General features: G+C 39.9%; 1 protein-coding gene across 5 annotated transcripts in view; it reads right to left on the bottom strand.

The window, feature by feature from the left end:
• Positions 1 to 22,368, bottom strand: part of SUGCT (succinyl-CoA:glutarate-CoA transferase) — a 1,132,767-nt gene that overhangs the window by 632,475 nt on the left and 477,924 nt on the right. For all 5 annotated transcript variants that reach the window (XR_008844018.1, XM_056520503.1, XM_056520499.1 and 2 more), the window contains one exon: positions 12,399 to 12,470. Coding sequence is in view for 4 of the 5 variants with exons in the window: in XM_056520503.1 (XP_056376478.1) it covers positions 12,399 to 12,470 (72 nt within the window). In the remaining variant the exon portion in view is untranslated. The remainder of the gene's footprint in view (positions 1 to 12,398; positions 12,471 to 22,368) is intronic.

The following is a 22,368-nucleotide window of genomic DNA, read 5'->3' as shown; positions in this document are numbered from 1 at the left end:
GCGAATATCGCATATTCGCGAATTCGCGAATATAGCGCTATATATTCGTAATTACGAATATTCGTTTTTTTTTTGTTTTTTTTTCTTCACAGTACACATCACAGTGATCACCCCTCTCTGCTTCCAGCTTGTGTGGTGTAAAGAAGGCTGTAATACTACTGTGTGAGACTGGCGTGCGAAAATTCGCATATGCGGAAATTCGCATATACTAATTTTCGCATATACTAATTTTCGCATATGCGAATTTTTACATATGTTATTTTATGCATACGCGAATTTTCGCATATGCGAAAATGAAACGAGAATATAACGAATATGCGAATATTCGCGAATATATGACGAATCTTCGTCCATATATTCGCGAATTCGAATATGGCCTATGCCGCTCAACACTACTTACCAATCTGGGATTCATAATAAATTACAAAAAATCTATTCTGACCCCTTCTCGGCAAGCAGAATTCCTAGGCTTCATGGTCAACACTCAATCGGCCCTTTTAAGTCTTCCTCCAAGGAAGCTAAAAACTATACGCAGAGAAATTCGCTCTGTGTTGAACAAATCCCTCATTTCCATACGGACCATTGCACAGATAGTTGGCCTTTTGACAGCATCTATCCAAGCCATTTTCCCAGCTCCATTACACTACAGAGCTCTTCAACGTCTGAAAGCCTTACACCTGAGGAATGGTCTAGGCTATTCGGACAAAATTGCCTTGAATTAGGATGCCAGACAAGAACTCATCTGGTGGCTGGATCATGTCCAAGCTTGGAATGGAAAGACAATATTTCATTCCATGCCGGATCTTGTCATAGAATCGGATGCGAGTCTGCTAGGTTGGGGTGCGAGATGCGGCTCCTTGTCCACAGGAGGCAAATGGTCTGCAGAAGAATCTTTCCTCCACATCAATTGCCTAGAATTACTATCAGCTTCCTTCGCCCTGAAAAGTTTTGCGAAGGACAAATCTCATTGTTGCATCCTTCTGAAAATGGACAATATTTCAGCGGTCGTGTATGTGAACCGATTAGGAGGTACAAAATCCAAAATTTTGGCAGATATTGCAAAACATTTTTGGCATTTTTGTCTAGAGAAAGATATCATTCTCAAAGCAGAATATCTACCTGGAACTTCCAATGCAGTAGCAGATTGGAATTCCCGTTATCTTGCCGATTCGAGCAACTGTATGTTAGATCGTTCAATTTTTTAACGTTTAGATTCCCTTTGGGGACCATTGTTCCTGGATCTTCTTGCATCGCGATTAAATCATCAGATTCATCGCTTTTTCAGTTGGCGTCCAGATCCAGAGGCTCTGGGCACGGATGCCTTTCTTCAAACTTGGCCGTCAGAAACCCTATACACTTTCCCTCCATTCAATCTCATTCCGAGAGTTTTGCTACAAACCAAAGCTCAACGGTCAACCTTAGTTCTAATAACTCCCTGGTGGCCATCTCAAACGTGGTTCCCTCACATTCTGAGTATGACGATAGATTTACCCAGGATTCTTCCGACATCTTTCCATTCTACTCGATCCGTCAGGCCTTCCTCATCCTCTCATCCAATCAGGTCTTCTCTCTCTAGTAGCCTGGTTCATATCGGGTAGGAAAGACCTGATTTCGAACTTTCACAATCAGCTCAATCCCTGTTATCAGAAGCCTGGGCTCCAGGTACTAGGAAAGCCTATCTTTCTGCATGGAGATTCTGGTCTAATTGGTGCATGGAAGGTGATCTGGATCCCGTACAGGCCTCTTTAAATCATATTATTAATTTCTTATCTGAATCTTTTGATTCTGGAAAGGCCTATAGTACTATCAATGTTTACCGTTCAGCCATATCCTTTTATCACGAACCTTTTAATTTTTTACCTATAGGTAAACATCCTCTCATTTGTAAATTATTCCGAGGTATACGCTTTAAATGTCCACCTACTCCCAAATATCCTTTCACTTGGGATGTTCATATTTTTCTGAACCTTTTGTCTTCCTGACCAGACAATGATCTTCTATCTTTGAAACTCTTATCCATCAAACTTACTGTCCTCTTATGTTTAATTTCTTTCAGAAGAGTCTCAGATGTTCGAGCTTTAGATCTCTCCCATCGTACCTTTTCTCCTCATGGCATACAATTTACTATTGTTCATCGCACAAAGACTGCTCTACGAAATGTCTTTTATCCTTCCTTTCCTCATAATGAGCGTCTTTGTGTCGTCCGCTGTTTAAAAGTCTACGAATCTAGGACTAATTCTTTACGCCTTCCTGCTTCTTCCCAACTTCTCTTATCTTATGTTAAACCTCACCTTCCAGTTTCTGCTCCTACTTTGGCTAGATGGGTCAAACATGCTATGTCTCTAGCTGGCATTGATACCTCTATCTTTGGAGCTCATTCCACTAGAGGATCTATGTCTACCTCAGTTTTCCAATCAGGTGGAGCTCTATCTGATATCCTCAAAGCTGCAGATTGGTCTTCTGAATCTACATTTCGTGATTTTTATTTTAGACCTGAACCTCATGTCTCCATGGTTCTTTTCTAATTGACTTATGTATATGTTTTCTCTTTTATTTAACATATTTTGAATATTAATGTCTTTTTCAGCTTTAAAATTACATAATAGGAGTCTTTTGTCTTGTTATAAAATTGGGGATTTTCCTAGCCTTGGTGCTGGAAAATATAGATTTTATTAACCCCTTAAGGACTCAGGGTTTTTCAGTTTTTGCACTTTCATTTTTTCCTCCTTACCTTTTAAAAATCATAACCCTTTCAATTTTCCACCTAAAAATCTATATTATGGCTTATTTTTTGCGTCACCAATTCTACTTGGTGACAGTCATTTTACCCAAAAATTCACAGTGAAACGGAAAAAAAAATCATTGTGCGACAAAATCGAAGAAAAAACGCCATTTTGTAACTTTTGGGGGCTTCCGTTTCTACGCAGTGCATATTTCGGTGACACTTTATCATTATTCTGTAGGTCCATATGGTTAAAATGATACCATACTTATATAGGTTTGATTTTGTCGTACTTCTGGAAAAAATCATAACTACATGCAGGAAAATTTATACGTTTAAAAATGTCATCTTCTGATCCCTATTTCTTTTTTATTTTTCCACGTACAGGGCGGTATGAGGACTCATTTTTTGCGCCGTGATCTGAAGTTTTTATCGGTATGATTTTTGTTTTGATCTGACTTTTTGATCACTTTTTATTCATTTTTTAATGGTATAAAAAAGTGACCAAAAATACGCTTTTTTGGACTTTGGAATTTTTTTGCGCGTACGCCATTGACCGTGCAGTTTAATTAGTGATATATTTTTATAGTTTGGACATTTACACACATGGTGATACCACATATGTTTATTTTTTTTTTATTTACACTGTTATTTTTTTATGGGAAAAGGGGGGTGATTCAAACTTTATTAGAGAAGGGGTTAAATGAGCTTTATTAACACTTTTTGTAACTTTTTTTGCAGTGTTATAGGTCCCATAGGGGACACACTGCACACACTGATCTCTCATGCTGATCACTGGCGTGTATTAACACGCCTGTGATCAGTGTTATCGGTGCTTGACTGCTCCTGCCTGGATCTCAGGCACGGAGCAGTCATTCGTTGATTGGACACCGAGGAGGCAGGTAAGGGCCCTCCCGGTGTCCTGTAAGCTGTTCGGGATGCCGCGATTTCACCGCGGCGGTCCCCAACAGCCTGACTGAGCAGCCGGAATACTTTCACTTTCACTTCAGACACGGCGGTCAGCTTTGATCGCCGCGTCTGAAGGGTTAATACAGGGCATCACCGCGATCGGTGATGTCCTGTATTAGCCGCAGGTCCTGTCCGTTGATAGCCGTCGGGACCGACCCGATATGACGCGGGGACACCGCGTGACCCCTCGGCATATGGCGGGAGCCGGCGGAGGACGTAAATATACGTTCTGCGTCCTTAAGGAGTTAAAGACAAAAGACGAGTATTATCCCTCCCTCTTTTTTTATCCCATCCCTACTAATATATTTATATTTATTTCTTTCAGCTTAATTTCTGGATTTGTTGTTTCCTGATCCTACCCAAGGATTACAGACTTAACGTTAAGAAGTTTTGTTTCAGTTTTTCTCCTCTGAATTTCAGTTGCATCAAGAAAGAGGAAGTTACAGTTGACTGCAGTGCTTTTATGGACTATACTTCATACTGATTGGAGGACTTTCTATACCTCATTTGCATATTTACATTTTTTTCTCTTTTTCTGTTATCTGATTGGTTGCTGCTGCAGTAGTAAAAGAAAGTGATTTGCATAATACTCGTCTTTTGTCTTTAATAAAATCTATATTTTCCAGCACCAAGGCTAGGAAAATCCCCAATTATCCAAGTACTTATCAGCTGCTGTATACTACAGAGGAAGTTGAGTTGTTCTTTTCAGTCTTACCACAGTGCTCTGCTGACACCTCTATCTGTGTCAGGAACTGTTCAGAGTAGGAGCAAATCCCCATAGAAAACCTCTCCTGCTTTGGACAGTTCCTGACATGGACAGAGGTGTCAGCAGAGAGCACTGTGGTCAGACAGAAAAAAAAAAACTCAATTTCCTCTGTAGTATACAGCTGCTGATAAGAAGTAGAAGATTTAAGAGTACTTTACAAATCTGTTTTAGTTTCTTTAAGTGTAGTCTGTATATTGGCAGGATTAGTAGAAAATAGATTTTCGGACTGGTTTTCTCTATATACTTGATTGATTGCAATATTACTCCCTGGTTTACTCGATATTATTCTCAGATTACTACTGATAAACCTGGGGGGGATCTATATTTTCAATGTATATTTCAAGTAAATGTTTTATTTTAGGAAGGTCTTTGTTGTTTTTAACTTCTTAAGGACACAGGGCAATCCTGTACGCCCTGCACCCGCTCCTCTTCTATGACACGTGCTCAGGAGCTGACCCCCGCATCATAGCAGGGTGGACATCACCGATCGTGGTGATGCCTGGCATTAACCCCTAAGACACCGCAATCAAAGTTGATTTCGGCATCTAAAATGAAAGTAAAACATTCCCGGCAGCTCAGATCGGGACCACTGCAGTAAAAACGTGGTGTGCCGATCAGCTGAGAGGACGGCGGGAGGGCTGGAGCAGCAGAGCATTGATAACACTGATCAATGCTATGCTATGGCATAGCAGTGAACACTGTATGCAAACTCAAGATTGAATGTAATAGTCCCCTACGGGGACTAAAAATAGTGTAAAACAACTTTTAAAAAAGTTAATAAATGTGAATTAACCCATAACCCCTAACTGGAGATCACGGCGCAAAAAAAATAGCCCTCATACAGCCCTGTATACAGAAAAATAAAAAAGTTATAGGGGTCAGAAGAGGACAATTTTAAACATCCTAATTTACATGCAAATAGGTTATAATTTTTTAACTGAAGTAAAACAAAATCAAACCTATATAAAAGGTATAATTTTAATCATATGGACCTACAGAATAAAATGGTGACACAAATAATTTTTGGGGGTTTTGTCACAGATTTTTTAGTGAAATTATAGATGTCATTACAAAGTAAAATTGCTGCAAAAAAACCCCCCACAAAAAACAAGCCCTCATATAGGTCTGTAGGTGGAAAATAGAAAGTTTTATTATTTTTAGAAGGTGAGGAGGAAAAAAGGAGTAGTTGAGGGGTTAAACACATTCTTTTCCTCAATCCTGTCCAGTCAATTATATACATAGTCGTAAGTCTGAACAATTAAGTAACCTAGGGAGATATATCAAAATCTCTACAGAGGAAAAGTTGACCAATTACCCATAGAAATTAATCAGATTGCCTCATTTATTTTTTAGAGGCCTTTTTAACCCCTTAACAACACAGAATGTATATTTACCTCCTGTGCCAGGTCCCATTATGTAATGCGCACTCAGGAGCTGAGCACACTTCATACCCGGCAGGTCCCGGTTGCTATTAGCAACCAGGATCAGTGCCTAATACCAGACATCGCCAATCGGGCTGATTGTGTCGTGTAAAACGGGAGAAAACAGTTGCCAGTTAGCTCAGTGGGCTGTTCGGGACCGCCACGGTAAAATCGTGGTGTCCTGATTAGCTGAGAGGACATCGGGAGGCTCCTTACCTTGCTCCTCGCTGTCTAATCAGCACTCTATTGCTCCATTCCTGAGATCCAGGCTTGAGCAGCAGAGCACCAATAACATTGATAAATGCTATGCTATGGCATAGCATTGAACAGTGTAAGTAATCCAAGGATAGCATGTAATAGTCCCCTATGGGGAATAAATAAAGTGTAAAAAAAAACTATAAATGTGATTCAACCCCTTAAGGACGCAGGGTTTTCCGTTTTTGCATTTTTGCTTTTTCCTCATCACCTTCTAAAAACCATAACACTTTCAATTTTGCACCTACAGACCCATATATGAAGGCTTATTTTTTGCGCCACCAATTATACTTTATAATGACATCAATCATTTAACCACAAAACTTATGGCGAAACCAGAAAATAAATATTTGTGGGGTAAAATTGCTAAAAATGCCATTTTGTAAATTTTGGGGGCTTCTGACTCTATACAGTGCACTTTTCGGTAAAAATTACACCATATCTTTATTCTATACAAAAAGAAGGACTAGAGCAATTGCTATTGAAAAAAAAAGATATGCTTAATTAATCAATCTATTAAAAACATATACATGTGAAAAAATAATATTTTTTTAGTAGTGCAAAAACAAGATAAATATTTAGACTTATGAATCCAAAAAAGAAGGTGGGACAGGTCACACTAATGATATTCTGTCACCAGACAATAAGGGATAGAAGATAAAGTGAGCAGCAATATATGGGTCTCACTTGTATAATATGTCTATAGGGGGGAACCGGGCCTAAGCCTCTACTAATAAACAGCTGACTGAACGTACAATGCTCCCTATATAATTAGCATACCGTATACCATATGCTGCAGCACTTTCACAAAGTAAGGTCCTGTCACCACCGCCCGCTGCCGCCACGTGAGAAAATGTCCGAACTATAAAAATATAAAGTTAATTAAACCGCACGGTCAATTGCCTACACGTAAAAAATTCCAAAATCCTAAATTACGTATTTTTGGTCACTTTGTATACCCTAAAAAAATTCTAAAAAGCGATCTAAAAGTTCCATCAAAACATAAATGGTACCGATAACTACAGATCATGGAGCAAAAAATAGGCCCTCAAAAAAAAAAAGTTATAGGGGTCAGAAAATGACAATTTTAAACATACAAATTTTGGTGCATGTAGTTATAATTTTTTTTTAAATAGTATAATAAAACAAAACCTATATAAATTGGGTATCCTTGTAACCATATGGACCTACAAAATAAAGATATGGTTTAATTTTACCGAAAAGTGCACTGCTTAAAAACGGAATCCCCAAAAGTTACAAAATGGCGTTTTTTTTCCCAATTTTGTCCCATAAATATTTTTTTTCTGATTTCGCCATAAATTCTTTGGTGAAATGATTGATGTCATTACAAAGTACAATTGGTGACGCAAAAAATAAGCCTTCATATGGATCTGTAGGTGCAAAATTGAAAGCATGGGATTTTTAGAAGGTGATGAGGAAAAAACGAAAAAGAAAAAAACAAAAACCCTGCATCCTTAACCCCTTAAGGTCTCAGGGTTTTTCCATTTTTGTACTTTCGTTTTTTCCTCCTTACCTTTTAAAAATCATAACCCTTTCAATTTTCCACCTAAAAATCCATATTATGGCTTATTTTTTGCGTCACCAATTCTACTTTGCAGTGACATCAGTCATTTTACCCAAAAATTCACGACGAAACGGAAAAAAAATCATTGCGCGACAAAATCGAAGAAAAAATGCCATTTTGTAACTTTTGGGGGCTTCCCTTTCTACGCAGTGCATATTTAGGTAAAAATGACACCTTATCATTATTCTGTAGGTCCATACGGTTAAAATGATACCCTACTCATATAGGTTTGATTTTGTAGTACTTCTGGAAAAAATCATAACTACATGCAGGAAAATTTATACTTTTAAAAATGTCCTCTTCTGACCCCTATAACTTTTTTATTTTTCACGTACAGGGCGGTATGAGGGCTCATTTTTTGCGCCGTGATCTGAAGTTTTTATCTTATGATTTTTGTTTTGATCAGACTTTTTGATCACTTTTTATTCATTTTTTAATGGTATAAAAAGTGACCAAAATAAGCTTTTTTGGACTTTGGAATTTTTTTGCACGTACGCCATTGACTGTGCGGTTTAATTAACAATATATTTTTATAGTTCGGACATTTAAGCACGCGGCGATACCACATATGTTTATTTTTATTTTTATTTACACTGTTTTATTTTTTTATGGGAAAAGGGGGGTGATTCAAACTTTTATTAGGGAAGGGGTTTAATGACCTTTATTAACACTTTTTTTAACTTTTTTTTTACAGTCTTATAGGTCCCATAGGGGCCTATAACACTGCACACACTGATCTCCTATGCTGATCACTGGCACCTATGCTGATCACTCCTATGCTGATCACGCCTGTGATCAGCGTTATCGGCACTTGACTGCTCCTGCCTGGATCTCAGGCATGGAGCAGTCATTCGTTGATCGGACACCGAGGAGGCAGTTAAGGGCCCTCCTGGTGTCCTGCAAGCTGTTCGGGACGCCGCGATTTCACCGCGGCGGTCCCCAACAGCCCGACAGACTAGCCGGGATACTTTCACTTTAGAAGCGGCGGTCAGCGATCGGCGATGTGTGGTATTAGCCGCGGGTCCCGGCCGTTGATGAGCGACGGGACCGATGCGATGTGATGTGGGGTCGCAGCGCGACCCCGCTTCATATCGTGGGAGACGGCGCAGGACGTAAATATACGTCCTGCGTCGTTAAGGGGTTAAAAATGAAAGAAGAAATCTGATTGGATGCTATGGGCAACTGGTCAACTTTTCCTCTGCACGTTTTTTGATAAATCTCTCCTATTATGTTTAACAAAACTAAAGGCGAAAAAGATCCTTGTTCTATTTCCCTCCTAAAAATATAATAATGAAAGTTATGCAATACAATACAGTGGTGCAAAAAAAGTATTAAGTCAGCCACCAACTGTACAAGTTCTCCCACTTAAAAGTAATTTTCATCATAGGTATACCTCAACTATGAGAGATATAATGAGGGAAAAAAATTATAAAATCACATTGTCTGATTCTTAACTCTAAGAGTCTCCTCTGTCCTCCACTCGTTACCTGTATTAATGGCACCTGTCAAACTTGTTATCAGTATAAAAGACACCTGTCCAACCCTCAAACAGTCACACTCCAAACTCCACTATGGCCAAGACCAAAGAGCTGTCGAAGGACACCAGAAACAAAATTGTAGACCTGCACCAGGCTGGAAAGACTGAATCTGCAATAGGAAAGTAGCTTGGTGTGAAGAAATCAACTGTAGGAACTATTATTAGAAAATGGAAGACCACTTATAATCTCCCTTGCTCTGGGGTTCCACGCAAGATCTCACCCCGTGGAGTCAAAATGATCACAAGAACGGTGAGCAAAAATCCCAGAACCACACAGGGGGACGTACTGAATGACCTGCAGAGAGCTGGGACCAAAGTAACAAGGGCTACCATCAGTAACACACTACACCTCCAGGGACTCAAATCATGCAGTGCCAGACATGTCTGAAGTTTGCTAGAGAGCATTTGGATAATCCAGAAGAGGACCAAAAGAATGTCATATATTCAGATGAAAACAAAGTAGAACTTTTTGGTAAAAACTCAACTTGTTGTGTTTGGAGGAGAAAGAATGCTGAGTTGCATCCAAAGAACACCATACCTACTGTGAAGCATGGAGGTGGAAACATCATGCTTTGGGGCTGTTTTTCTGCTAAGGGACCAGGTCAACTGATTTGTATAAAGGAAGGAATGAATGGGACCATGCATTGTGAGATTTTGAGTGAAAACCTCACAAGGGCATTGAAGATGAAATGTGGCTGGGTCCGTGTTGCCCAGCGACAGCCCCAAAACATCACTGCTCAAAAGAGAGGAGATCTGCATGGAGGAATAGGCCAAAATACCAGCAACAGTGTGTGAAAACCTTGTGAATACTTACAGAAAATGTTTGACCTCTGTCATTGCCAACAAAGGGTATATAACAAAGTGTTGAGATGAACTTTTGTTATTGACCAAATATTTATTTTCCACCATATTTTTCAAATAAATTCTTAAAAAATCAGACAATGTGATTTTATGGATTTTTTTTCTCTCATATCTCTTATAGTTGAGGTATACATATGATAAAAATTACAGGCCTCTCTCATCTTTTTAAGTGGGAGAACTTGCTCAATTGGTGGCTGACTAAATACTTTTTGTCCCATTGTATATGTACCCCAAAATGGTACAATTAAAAATGCCACTAGCCCTGCATTAGGGCCTTATACTGATATGTGAACAGAAAAGTAAGGTTCTTGAAAAGTAAAAATTATAGAAAATTCTTGATCATTAGAGGAGTTTTGAGGAAAATATAAAAGCTTAGTATATGCCTACCCCTGCATTAACCCCTTAATGACACATGACATATATTTACATCCTGCCCCGGTTCCCGCGATATAATGCAGGGTCGACCAGCATCATATCGGGCTGGTCGCGGGGGCCATCAACGTCCGGGACCTGCGGCTAATACCGGACATCACCGATCTCGGCGATGCCCAGTATTAACCCTTCAGACACGGCAATAAAAGTTGACCGCCACGTCTGAAGTGAAACCATCCTGGCAGCTCAGTCGGGCTGTTCAGGACCAAACAGCTTGCAGGACACGAGGAGGATCCCTACCTGCCTCCTGCGTGTCCAATCGCTGATTGACTGCTCCGTGCCTGAGATCCAGGCAGGAGCGGTCGAGTGGAGATAACACTGATCAATGCCATGTTAATAAATGTTAAAAATAAATATAAACATATGTGGTATTGCCGCGTGCGTAAATGTATAAACATATATTGTTAATTAAACCACATGGTCAATGGCGTGCACATAAAAAAATTCCAAAGTCCAAAATAGCATATTTTTGGTCACTTTTTATACCATAAAAAATTAAATAAGCGATCAAAAAGTTCAGTCAAAACTAAAATGGTACCAATCAGTCAGATCACGGTGCAAAAAATGAGCCCTCATATATCCCCATATGCGGAAAAATAAAAAAGTTATAGGAGTCAGAAGAGGACATTTTTAAACGAATAATTTTTTCTGTATGTAGTTATGATTTTTTCCAGAAGTATGACAAAATCCAACCTACATAATTTTGTTGCACAATGATATTTTTTTTTACGTTTTGCCGTGGATTTTTGGCTAAAATGATTAATGACGCTGCAAAGTAGAATTGGTGGCGCAAAAAATAAGCCATAATATTGATTTTTAGATGGAAAATTGAAAGGAATAAACAAAAATGCAAAAACTGAAAAACGCTGAAAAACAATAAAAGATGACATACTTACCAACACTGCCGCTATCAGATCTTCCATTCTCCACTATGGTCCTGTTTTTTCTCCTTCCCAACGCTTTCCACTCCAGTCAATCACAGTGCGGGAGTGAAATATCATCAGAACGAGGGTAGTGGAGACAGATGGATCAGATAGCTGCATTGCTGGTAAGTATGCTGACTTTTATTACTTTAATGCACAGGTAAGCAATTTCGAAGAAAACACCTTTAATAATCAATCTTTTTTTTTTTATTGTTTCAATGTCCCATTCTAAGAACCATAATGTCTTTATCTAGAAAAAATAAAAATGGCTGATAATTGGAGGTTGCTGTTTGAGCAGTTAATGGTAACAGCAAGTGGCAGAAGCTGGAACCATAAGATCATGAAAAGGTAACAAACAGTACATGTCCCTGAGACTCTGCGGACATTGTGTACAAATGACACACAGGATATGGCCTTGGTTAGTCTTTTATAGTATATTTGCCTATGCTATTTATATAAACCTGAGTTCTTCAGCACAATAAATATAAAGGCTATATATATATATATATATACACTGTATATATATATATACACTCACCAATGATAAGTTGATTTTTACTGATTATTTAGCTTTTTTCCGATTCTTTCATATTTTATAAAAGTTCAAATGAGAAAAATAAAAAAAGCTAAGTGTAATAAAATAATATTTAATTGACAATTCCAGAAAATATTCCGTACTGCCATAAAAAGATACGAATGAATTATCGTTAAGTATTCTACTGTATGTCAGTTGGGTAAAGTAAAGGACCCAGCAAACCAGAAATGTTCTTTCAAGCCAAGAATAATAATAATTAACCCATCATCAAACATTTACCCCATCACTTGTGTTTATACAGCTTAAAGTGTTTAAGAAAGTGAATTAAAAGAGAAGCATGCAACCTTGGTGTTGTAGGAAACACATGCATTACATCAGTGCAGAACACTTACCCTGCAAACAGTAGAGAACTGTTGATCGTTGCCTGCCCCAATTACAAGGTAACCATCCTTTGCTTTAAACGACTGAAAAAAAATAAAATAAAAAGGTCAGCATAGAAAGTACACTGGAAACATTTCATGCTAGAAAAAATGTTTACTTTGCAACTTGTATTTTAATTATCAAACAGAAAAACTCCTTCTGGTGGTGTATTTAAAGATGTAAGGCATACTACAGACACTGCTCAGGAATGATGATCCAGGGTTCAGATAAGGTTGTACTGTGAGATGAACCTACTAAATCTGATGACATCCAGCTATTTTTCTTGAGGTTAAGATTACATAACAGTCCTTTTATATGTGGTTTAAAGACATAATGTAGCACATTAAGAAAAATAGTGTAGATTTTCAAAGCTGCAAAGTTTACAAAAATAGAATATTCTTAATAGATTTTGTTAATGCTGACATAGTAGAAATATAGTGAAGGGGCAAACATAATATGCAAACCTGTATCAATATGAAATAATAAACTTCCAGTGAAAGAAGCTAGCTATGAATTTTAGAACTTTAAAGAGGTAAACCCATATGGGACAATCTCTCCTAGATAGGGGCTCCACCTCTGGCACTTATTGTCAGACCGAGGGCTCCCCGGTCCCCTCTGGCCCGCTTGTCATAATATCCTCAAACACTGTAGGGAGAAAAATAAGCAGTAGAAAGAGGGAAGTGCTAATGCCGCTGGACAGAGAACTGGTGAGACCTCACTTATTATTGTGAACAGTACTGAGACCAGGTTTCCAGAATGATATAGATATTTTGGAAAGAGTTTAGGAAGTATTACTTTACTGAGAGAGTAGTAGATGCATGGAATAGCCTTCCTGCAGAAGTGGTGGCTGCAAATACAGTTAAGGTGTTTAACCATGCATGGGACAGAAATAAGGCTATCCATCGTATAAGATAGGGACAAGGACTATTCATAGTATTCAGAATATTGAGCAGACTAGATGAGCCAAATGGTTATTATCTGCTGACACATTCTATGGGGGAAATTTAGCAAAACCTGTGCAAAGAAAAAGTTGCTTAGATGCGCATAGCAACCAATCCGATTGCTTCTTTGATTTTGCAGAGGCCTTGTTAAAAATTAAAGAAGCGAGCTGATTGCTATGGGCAACTGGTCAACTTCTCCTCTGGACAGGTTTTGATAAATATCCCTCTATGTTTCTACAATGGATTACAGATGTAGGATACATTTATATGATGCTAAAATCCCCACAAGATTGAAATTGGTAGCTAATTGTCCCTATTAAACCCTATACTGGGCCTATCTAACATGGAGCACCTGTCCTAAAAAAGTGACCCCATCCAGAATCTGTTCCTCCCAAACCTTATTAATCCCTTGACTACATCCTATCTCCCTGTTAGAGGTCCCTAACATAAAAATGTACACTTTTAGGGTATAACATGAATGTACACTAGCGAAAGGAGGGCGTGGGGGTGAGGGGGGTGAATAGAGGAAAAAGAGAAGGCCCACATGCCCATGTTGGTAGAATTAGTTATAAGTACATGGCATGAAGTGTTACAAGTGTTACAGGTAGGCTGAGATTACAGATACATTGATATGGGTTAAATTATCAATGGTGATAAACAAAAATCTATCACTCGGATATAGATCCCACTATTCTAGAAAATGTGCAAATTGGTGCTTTTCCACACCAATCAAAAATGGCTGACTAACAGGAAAAGGTGAACAGATATGCTTGAGGCAGGTTTATTACAAAGAAGGGATTTATGTTCCCAGCATGTATTTCCATTTGGATTACTTACGCAGAATGTGCTTATTCCAGTTTCCCTTGCATGGAAAAGGTTTAATTGCTTCAATCATCAAAAACCTAAGGGAGTTTGTGTTTCCAGAGTGATGACATAAATTGTGCTGTGCTATGGGGCATTGCTACCATGCTATGTGTTCACATCAGCTATCTGTTCTAGGATCCTCCTCCTGAGTCCTCTGTATGTTTTGCCCACATAGTTAAGTGGACATGTATAGGTGGAAAGATATACTGTAGATTTACAATATAAAGAAATCATATATCACATATATCTTTCCAGTATGAGCCGACTCAATGCTTACTAGCATGTACAAATTTGCATCAGCCACATCTAGACTTTCCAGGTATTTGGTAGTTCAGCCAGGTGCCCTGTGATTTTGGTCAGGTGTAATGGCTGTGTGTAAGTCTATCACACAGGCCACTATCTATTCTGAAAGTAATGCACAGATAGCTGTATACAATTCTGCTTTGCCTAGATCTGCTCTAAGAATAGACCAAAAATGGTCAAGGATGCTTCAGATGTCATTGGTTACCCATTAGGCAGATAAGTTGGTCATTTCTGTCTTTTCTTGGCATATTCAATATAGGGTGTCCTTTTTCAGCAAACCATTCCTGCAGTACTCTAGCCTGTATATAAAAACCTCTCTTCACTGAGCAGTAAATGCAATCCTTAAATATTGTCCTTAAGGGATTTCTAATTTGAGGGCAGGAGGGTGGAGAGGATTATTGGTTGAGTTATGATACAGGGATAACACTACTTCATTGCAATGTTTAGTAGTTTTGAGATCCAGAAAGCTAATCGAATTCTACTTGAAATCATTGGTAAATCAAACCTATTTCATTTTAACTGAGGGCATGCATACAATTCTGGAGCTCTACTCTTGTGCCCGTCCACAACAACAGAATGTTGTCAATGTAATGTTCCTTTGTTTGCAAAGAGGTTTTTTTTTAAACCTATAACACCCTGTACCATTCATTTACAGCATTTGTGGGAATACACTTGAACAAGCTAGCAAACCCTAGGGTATAACAAGCAATTGCATGGCTCGGTCTGGGTAGCTTGGATCTGTGCCATCTCTACAGGTAGCTAGCTATGATATACAGCTAGGCTTACAATGGCTAAGAAGTGTAAAAAAAATAAGAAACTAGAAAAAAGTTTTTAGGCTTCGTTACAAAAATAAAAAATACAAATAAAATAATATAAACTATACAAAATTTATATTGTGGTATTTGTATCAGCCCAAACCATAAATGGAAAAGAAAGACAAAACAAGTGATCATAAAATTAAGTGTTCCACAAAATAGGACCAATTAAAACTACAGCTCATCCTACAACAATAATAGATGTTTTTTTTTTAATAGGTCATTTTTATTGAAGTAAAAAATTAAATACCGTATACATATTAGTGATCACCGATATTGTACTGACCATCAGAATAAAGTTAACATTTCATAACATCTTTTTTATGGACTACGAGATGTAAAATATAGTAATTTTTTATTAACTCTTAATAAAGTACAGAGACAAATGCATGTTACTGTATTCAGCATAGCATGTGAGCAGTACATGTTGAAGTGGAATTTTCCAAGAGCTATGCATAGTTTCAAAGTAGATTTCCTTGAGATCTAAGAAAATAAACAGTCCAAGCTATCACTTTGCTTGCCTTGGCAAAAATGACTTTCTTGAGCCTAAGTACAAAAATAGGTCTTACCATCCATATGCAGCAGTAATTCTCTAGTTTTTGTGGTTTCTGTTATGTGTGAGAAAACAGGTCATTCCTAATGGTGTTGTAAATTTAAAAGACCAAAAAGGATTATGTCATATTTGCCAAACAAAGCTGCCTCATGATGAATGCAGAGGTTCTGCTTACCATATAGCTCAGCACAAGGGTATTTGATGGCTATTTTAAGGTTATATTGTAAAAACACTGCTTTAGGACCGCTGATAAAGCAGAAACATCTCAAACATCATTAGCAACACATTTATCATTTAAACCTAAAAGCCAAGGCTATGATTTCATATGCTTTTTGAAGGCGCTCACACAAAACACATGTTACTACAATGTACTTTCAAGCTACACAAAAGGCCATCTATGTTCAGCCCACACACAACTTATGGAGATTTTGTTTTGATAAACGTAACTATTGCATCTTATCTCAATTTGTGGTAATCTTCAAAAACAAAGGCCGACTGAAAGGGTCATTTCTGTTCTGCTTTTATCAACCAAAACCCTGATTTGTATCATAAATTCAGTTTAGAAGCATTCTCTCCTTGATGATGTTGATATGAAGCTAGATCAAAGAATAAGCTCCATTATTTCAGGTAATATTTGCAACAATATGCATTTCACATTTACTTTCTCCTTCTAAAAGAGGCCAGAGTTATATGGGGAAATTTATCATTGGTCCTTTTGTGCAGTTGTTTTGCTTTGTAGGTTTTTTTTTTTTTTTTGCATTACATATCCTATAGTTGAGGGACATTAAAAGTTTGCACAATGCCTGGTACATTTCACACAAGTACAATAAAAAAGGTTGAGAGATTAAAACATGTAAAAAAAAGCCTTATCAAAAGCTCTGTTTGGGGTAATGTACTGTAAATTTGCAGATTTTTAGTGGGTTTGCACTGTTCCAGTGTTTTTAATGCAAATTTTGACATGATAAATTCATTGCCACTACATTCACATCCAGTATAAAAGACCTAGCTAGTCACTTTTGTTGAAATCATAGAGCAAAGAGTTGTTTGAGAAATCCTCAAAAAGTGTGGAAAAGTTATGCTTTATGCCCTTCAGCATAATATGTAAATTAAAGGGGTTTCTCCTTAAACATAGAAACATGGCACCCACAGCAGATAAGAACCATTTGCCCCATCTAGTCTGCCCAATATTCTTAATACTATCAATAGTCATGGTCCCTATCTTATATGAAGGGTAGCCTTATGCCTACCCCATGCATGCTTATTAGTTTTAAAAATGTTCATAGAGACTTCTGATTCAAAAGTACAAATTGAGGATATGCAATAGAATAAAACTTAGCTTTTAATAGTTACCATAAAATGCTATAATAGGACCTAAACATAGAAATGACACTAGTGTACATAAACACCATGTGCTACCAACACCAAATATTGATGTTATTCAGACAATCAGAAAGGTGGAAGGGAACATAAATTATGGTCCAATGTATCAGGTGGGGCCAAGCAGACCCTATGAGGCCCTAGGCTCACCCTGTTATTTACCCTTCTTGGCAGGTGTACCAGACAGTGTAATGGCCATTAATGGTTATGCCAGTGTGTATATATAGCCTCATGACACTGATTGCAGCTAGGGGGACACATATATTATGTTAATGCTGATACTCATCAGAGCCTAATAAAGGCATTTTATACAGTTTGGACCGTTATTATGTATATATTATAATTTGTAATACACCTTTTGGTTTTTCTGTATTGTTGTGATACTATTTGAACCCTGAGTTATCCCCTAAGGATTTTACCGATACAGGTGGATGAAACACTTAGGGAATTTGTAGGGTATACCAGGTGGAAATAGGGATGGGTTCCAGTGTGAGGCCACCCTTTTCAGGGCAAAGCAATAATAACCAAGAAGAATAAATAACAGGGCATGCTTAGGGCCTCATAGGGTCAGCTTGGCCCCACCTGATACATTGGACCATAATTTATGTTCCCTTCCACCTTTCTGATTATCTGAATCACATCAATATTTGGTGTTGGTAGCACATAGTGTTTATGTACACTAGTATTATTTCTATGTTTAGGTCCTATTATATCATTTTATGGTATCTATTAAAAGCTAAGTTTTATTCTATTGCATACCCTCAATTTGTACTTATGGTTTGATGCGGAGGATCCTTTTCCAAGATGGGGGTAGCACCCTGATTATCTTTTGCTGTATCCAATTTGTCTGAAAAGGTTAAAAATAAAAACAAAAGTTTGCGCATCTCTCAGTTTGTGGCCTCTACAATGCTGCCATACTGGTGTTCCTCTTCAGAAGTGCTGCAGTGACGTTGCATACATTTTTCACATAATGCTGCAGTCAATTACTGGCATGAACCACTGACTCCAGTGACTGACTGCAGCACCACATATGTCACATTGCCACAGTCCTTCTGGTGGGGCACACCACAGCAGCAGAGAGCTGAGGAAGCAAATACATTTTTAGCCTGTGTTAATGTAAACCCTCTTTAGGCTGTGTTCACATGATGTAGCCAAAATGCATGCAGTTATTAGCTGTGGTACCACAGGCTAAAGGACTGAACCCTACTTAATGGCTAAACTGTAAGTGATACATGAGAAAACAGTTGTCCTAAACTACAGAAGGTTTGTGTAGTGGGTGTATCTGCCTCTGATTCAGGCAGAAGGATTAATTCCTCCTGTATTTGGTTGCTGCATCATTCATTGCCGTGATGAGGTTCAGGCCAATCAGGGGGCATGGACAACAAGCAAAATACATCCTGGCTTCTGTGTCCATGCCCTCCTCAGATGGGCTATATATGCATTAGTAAGTCTGTTACACCTTGCCTGTGACTGAGGTCTTTTCCCTGCACTAGCATTTATAATCGTATCGTCTGCTGACCTGATCTGTTGTATCTGACCCTTATCTGTGACCTGACTATCCCTTTGCCTTACAGTCTGTATTTTTGCTGCCCTTTAGGTTTCTGACTCTAGGCTTGTTCATGATGGGGCCCAATAGCACATCTCCACAAAAGAGAACATCTCTGAGCATGGTTTGATTTGCACAATTCAGACATATTATTCTGGAGCAATAGTATTATTTATTTTCTGCCAAAAATTCTTATTCTTTACCATCTACATTTTCCAAGGCCATGTAGATATTAACTTACAGTAAAAATGAAAAACGCAGTTTCAACTGATGTAAACAGCCAATAACAAATAGATAAAAAAAACAGATGTTAAGCTGTCAATTGCAAACAAAGAGTCATTAGTTATTGGTATAGCTTTATGAATAATAAACAAACAAGGAAAAGACAAAACACAGTAGGGGAACAAGATACTTATTAAGGTAACATGTATAGCTTAGCTTTCTTGGAGCTGATGGTGGTTGCCAAACTAATAAAATACATTTTTTATTTCTTAGCCAAGTGTCAAGAAGGCAAAGAGATGAGCAGCTAAAGTGCAACAACTTGGCACATGTCCTGGCTTGCCATAACCTCTCAGCTGATACACAGCGCCATGTACGTTAATTAAGGAAGGAATAGGAGGTGACGCCAGTAAACCCTGTAGCATTCAGCAGAAGTAAATACTATAAAGATAGTACACAGTGCATTTTTGTTGCCATTTCACTGACATAGTTCTAGTGAAAGTGCACCTGATTAAACAGTCTGTACTGTGCTAGGCTGATAATTTACACAGTGCACTACAATAGATGGCATGTGGTTCGGAGAAGGGGTTACTGATGCACTGGGTTTGCAAGATGCTATGTGAGCAAAAAGAAAATAAGCAGCAACACAATCACAGCACAAAAGGGTTACACTAACCACTGAGCTGCTACTGTTGTTGCTGCTGACAAGCTAAAGGGAGGAGAAGACAGATTTTCCCTGACAACAGGTGAAAGACAGCAAATTATAAAGAAGGGAGACATCTAGTGGCCACAACTTTAGAGCATTTTGGAAGAGGGTTTGTCACGATGCCGGCTGGCAGGTAGTGGATCCTCTGTGCCAGAGAGGGATTGGCGTGGACCGTGCTAGTGGACCGGTTCTAAGCCACTACTGGTTTTCACCAGAGCCCGCCGCAAAGCGGGATGGTCTTGCTGCGGCGGTAGTGACCAGGTCGTATCCACTAGCAACGGCTCACCTCTCTGGCTGCTGAAGATAGGCGCGGTACAAGGGAGTAGGCAAAAGCAAGGTCGGACGTAGCAGAAGGTCGGGGCAGGCAGCAAGGATCGTAGTCAGGGGCAACGGCAGAAGGTCTGGAAACACAGGCAAGGAACACACAAGGAACGCTTTCACTGGCACTAAGGCAACAAGATCCGGCAAGGGAGTGCAGGGGAAGTGAGGTGATATAGGGAAGTGCACAGGTGAACACACTGATTGGAACCACTGCGCCAATCAGCGGCGCAGTGGCCCTTTAAATCGCAGAGACCCGGCGCGCGCGCGCCCTAGGGAGCGGGGCCGCGCGCGCCGGGACAGAACAGACGGAGAGCGAGTCAGGTAGGGGAGCCGGGGTGCGCATCGCGAGCGGGCGCTACCCGCATCGCGAATCGCATCCCGGCTGGCAGCGGAATCGCAGCGCCCCGGGTCAGAGGACGTGACCGGAGCGCTGCCGCGGGGAGAGTGAAGCGAGCGCTCCGGGGAGGAGCGGGGACCCGGAGCGCTCGGCGTAACAGTACCCCCCCCCTTGGGTCTCCCCCTCTTCTTAGAGCCTGAGAACCTGAGGAGCAGACTTTTGTCTAGGATGTTGTCCTCAGGTTCCCAGGATCTCTCTTCAGGACCACAACCCTCCCAGTCCACTAAAAAAAAATTTTTCCCTCTGACCTTTTTGGCAGCTAAAATTTCTTTGACCGAGAAGATGTCCGAGGAGCCGGAAACAGGAGTGGGAGGAACAGATTTGGGAGAAAAACGGTTGAGGATGAGTGGTTTGAGAAGAGAGACGTGAAAGGCATTAGGGATACGAAGAGAGGGAGGAAGAAGAAGTTTATAAGAGACAGGATTAATTTGACACAAAATTTTGAAAGGACCAAGATAGCGTGGTCCCAACTTGTAGCTAGGGACACGGAAGCGGACATATTTAGCGGAGAGCCATACCTTGTCTCCAGGGGAAAAAACGGGGGGAGCTCTTCTTTTCTTATCCGCGAACTTCTTCATGCGTGATGAAGCCTGTAAGAGAGAATTTTGGGTCTCTCTCCATATGATGGAAAGGTCACGAGAAATTTCATCCACAGCGGGCAGACCAGAGGGCAAGGGAGTAGGGAGGGGGGGAAGAGGGTGACGGCCGTACACCACGAAAAATGGGGATTTGGAGGAAGACTCAGAGACCCTGAAGTTATACGAGAATTCGGCCCATGGGAGGAGATCTGCCCAGTCATCCTGGCGGGAGGAAACAAAATGTCGCAAATAATCACCCAAGATCTGGTTAATCCTTTCTACTTGTCCATTGGACTGGGGATGATATGCAGAAGAAAAATTTAATTTAATCTTGAGTTGTTTACAGAGAGCCCTCCAGAATTTAGACACGAATTGGACGCCTCTATCCGAGACAATCTGCGTAGGCAACCCGTGAAGACGAAAAATGTGTACAAAAAATTGTTTAGCCAACTGAGGCGCAGAAGGAAGACCAGGAAGAGGGATGAAATGTGCCATTTTGGAGAATCGATCAACGACCACCCAAATAACAGTGTTGCCACGGGAAGGGGGTAAATCAGTAATAAAATCCATACCAATCAGAGACCAAGGCTGTTCGGGGACAGGCAGAGGATGAAGAAAACCAGCGGGCTTCTGGCGAGGAGTCTTATCCCGGGCACAGATAGTGCAGGCTCGCACAAAGTCCACAACATCCGTCTCCAGAGTCGGCCACCAATAGAAGCGGGAGATGAGTTGCACAGATTTCTTGATACCCGCATGACCTGCGAGATGGGAGGAGTGACCCCATTTGAGGATTCCGAGGCGTTGGCGAGGAGAAACAAAGGTCTTTCCTGGAGGAGTCTGCCTGATGGAGGCAGGAGAAGTGGAGATCAGGCAGTCAGGTGAAATGATGTGTTGCGGAGAGAGTTCAACTTCTGAGGCATCCGAGGAACGAGAGAGAGCATCGGCCCTAATGTTCTTATCGGCAGGACGAAAGTGAATCTCAAAATTAAATCGGGCAAAGAACAGAGACCACCGGGCCTGGCGAGGATTCAGCCGTTGGGCAGACTGGAGGTAGGAGAGGTTCTTGTGGTCGGTGTAGATAATAACAGGAGAACTTGATCCCTCCAGCAGATGCCTCCATTCCTCAAGTGCTAATTTAATGGCTAGAAGCTCTCGATCCCCGATGGAGTAGTTCCTCTCCGCTGGAGAGAAGGTCCTAGAGAAAAAACCACAAGTGACAGCATGCCCGGAAGAATTTTTTTGTAGAAGAACAGCTCCAGCTCCCACTGAGGAGGCATCAACCTCCAATAGGAAGGGTTTGGAAGGGTCAGGTCTGGAGAGGA

This window comes from Hyla sarda, chromosome 5, assembly GCF_029499605.1.
Source record: "Hyla sarda isolate aHylSar1 chromosome 5, aHylSar1.hap1, whole genome shotgun sequence".
Taxonomy (NCBI): Eukaryota; Metazoa; Chordata; class Amphibia; order Anura; family Hylidae; genus Hyla; species Hyla sarda.
This window is presented reverse-complemented; position numbering and strand designations above follow the sequence as displayed.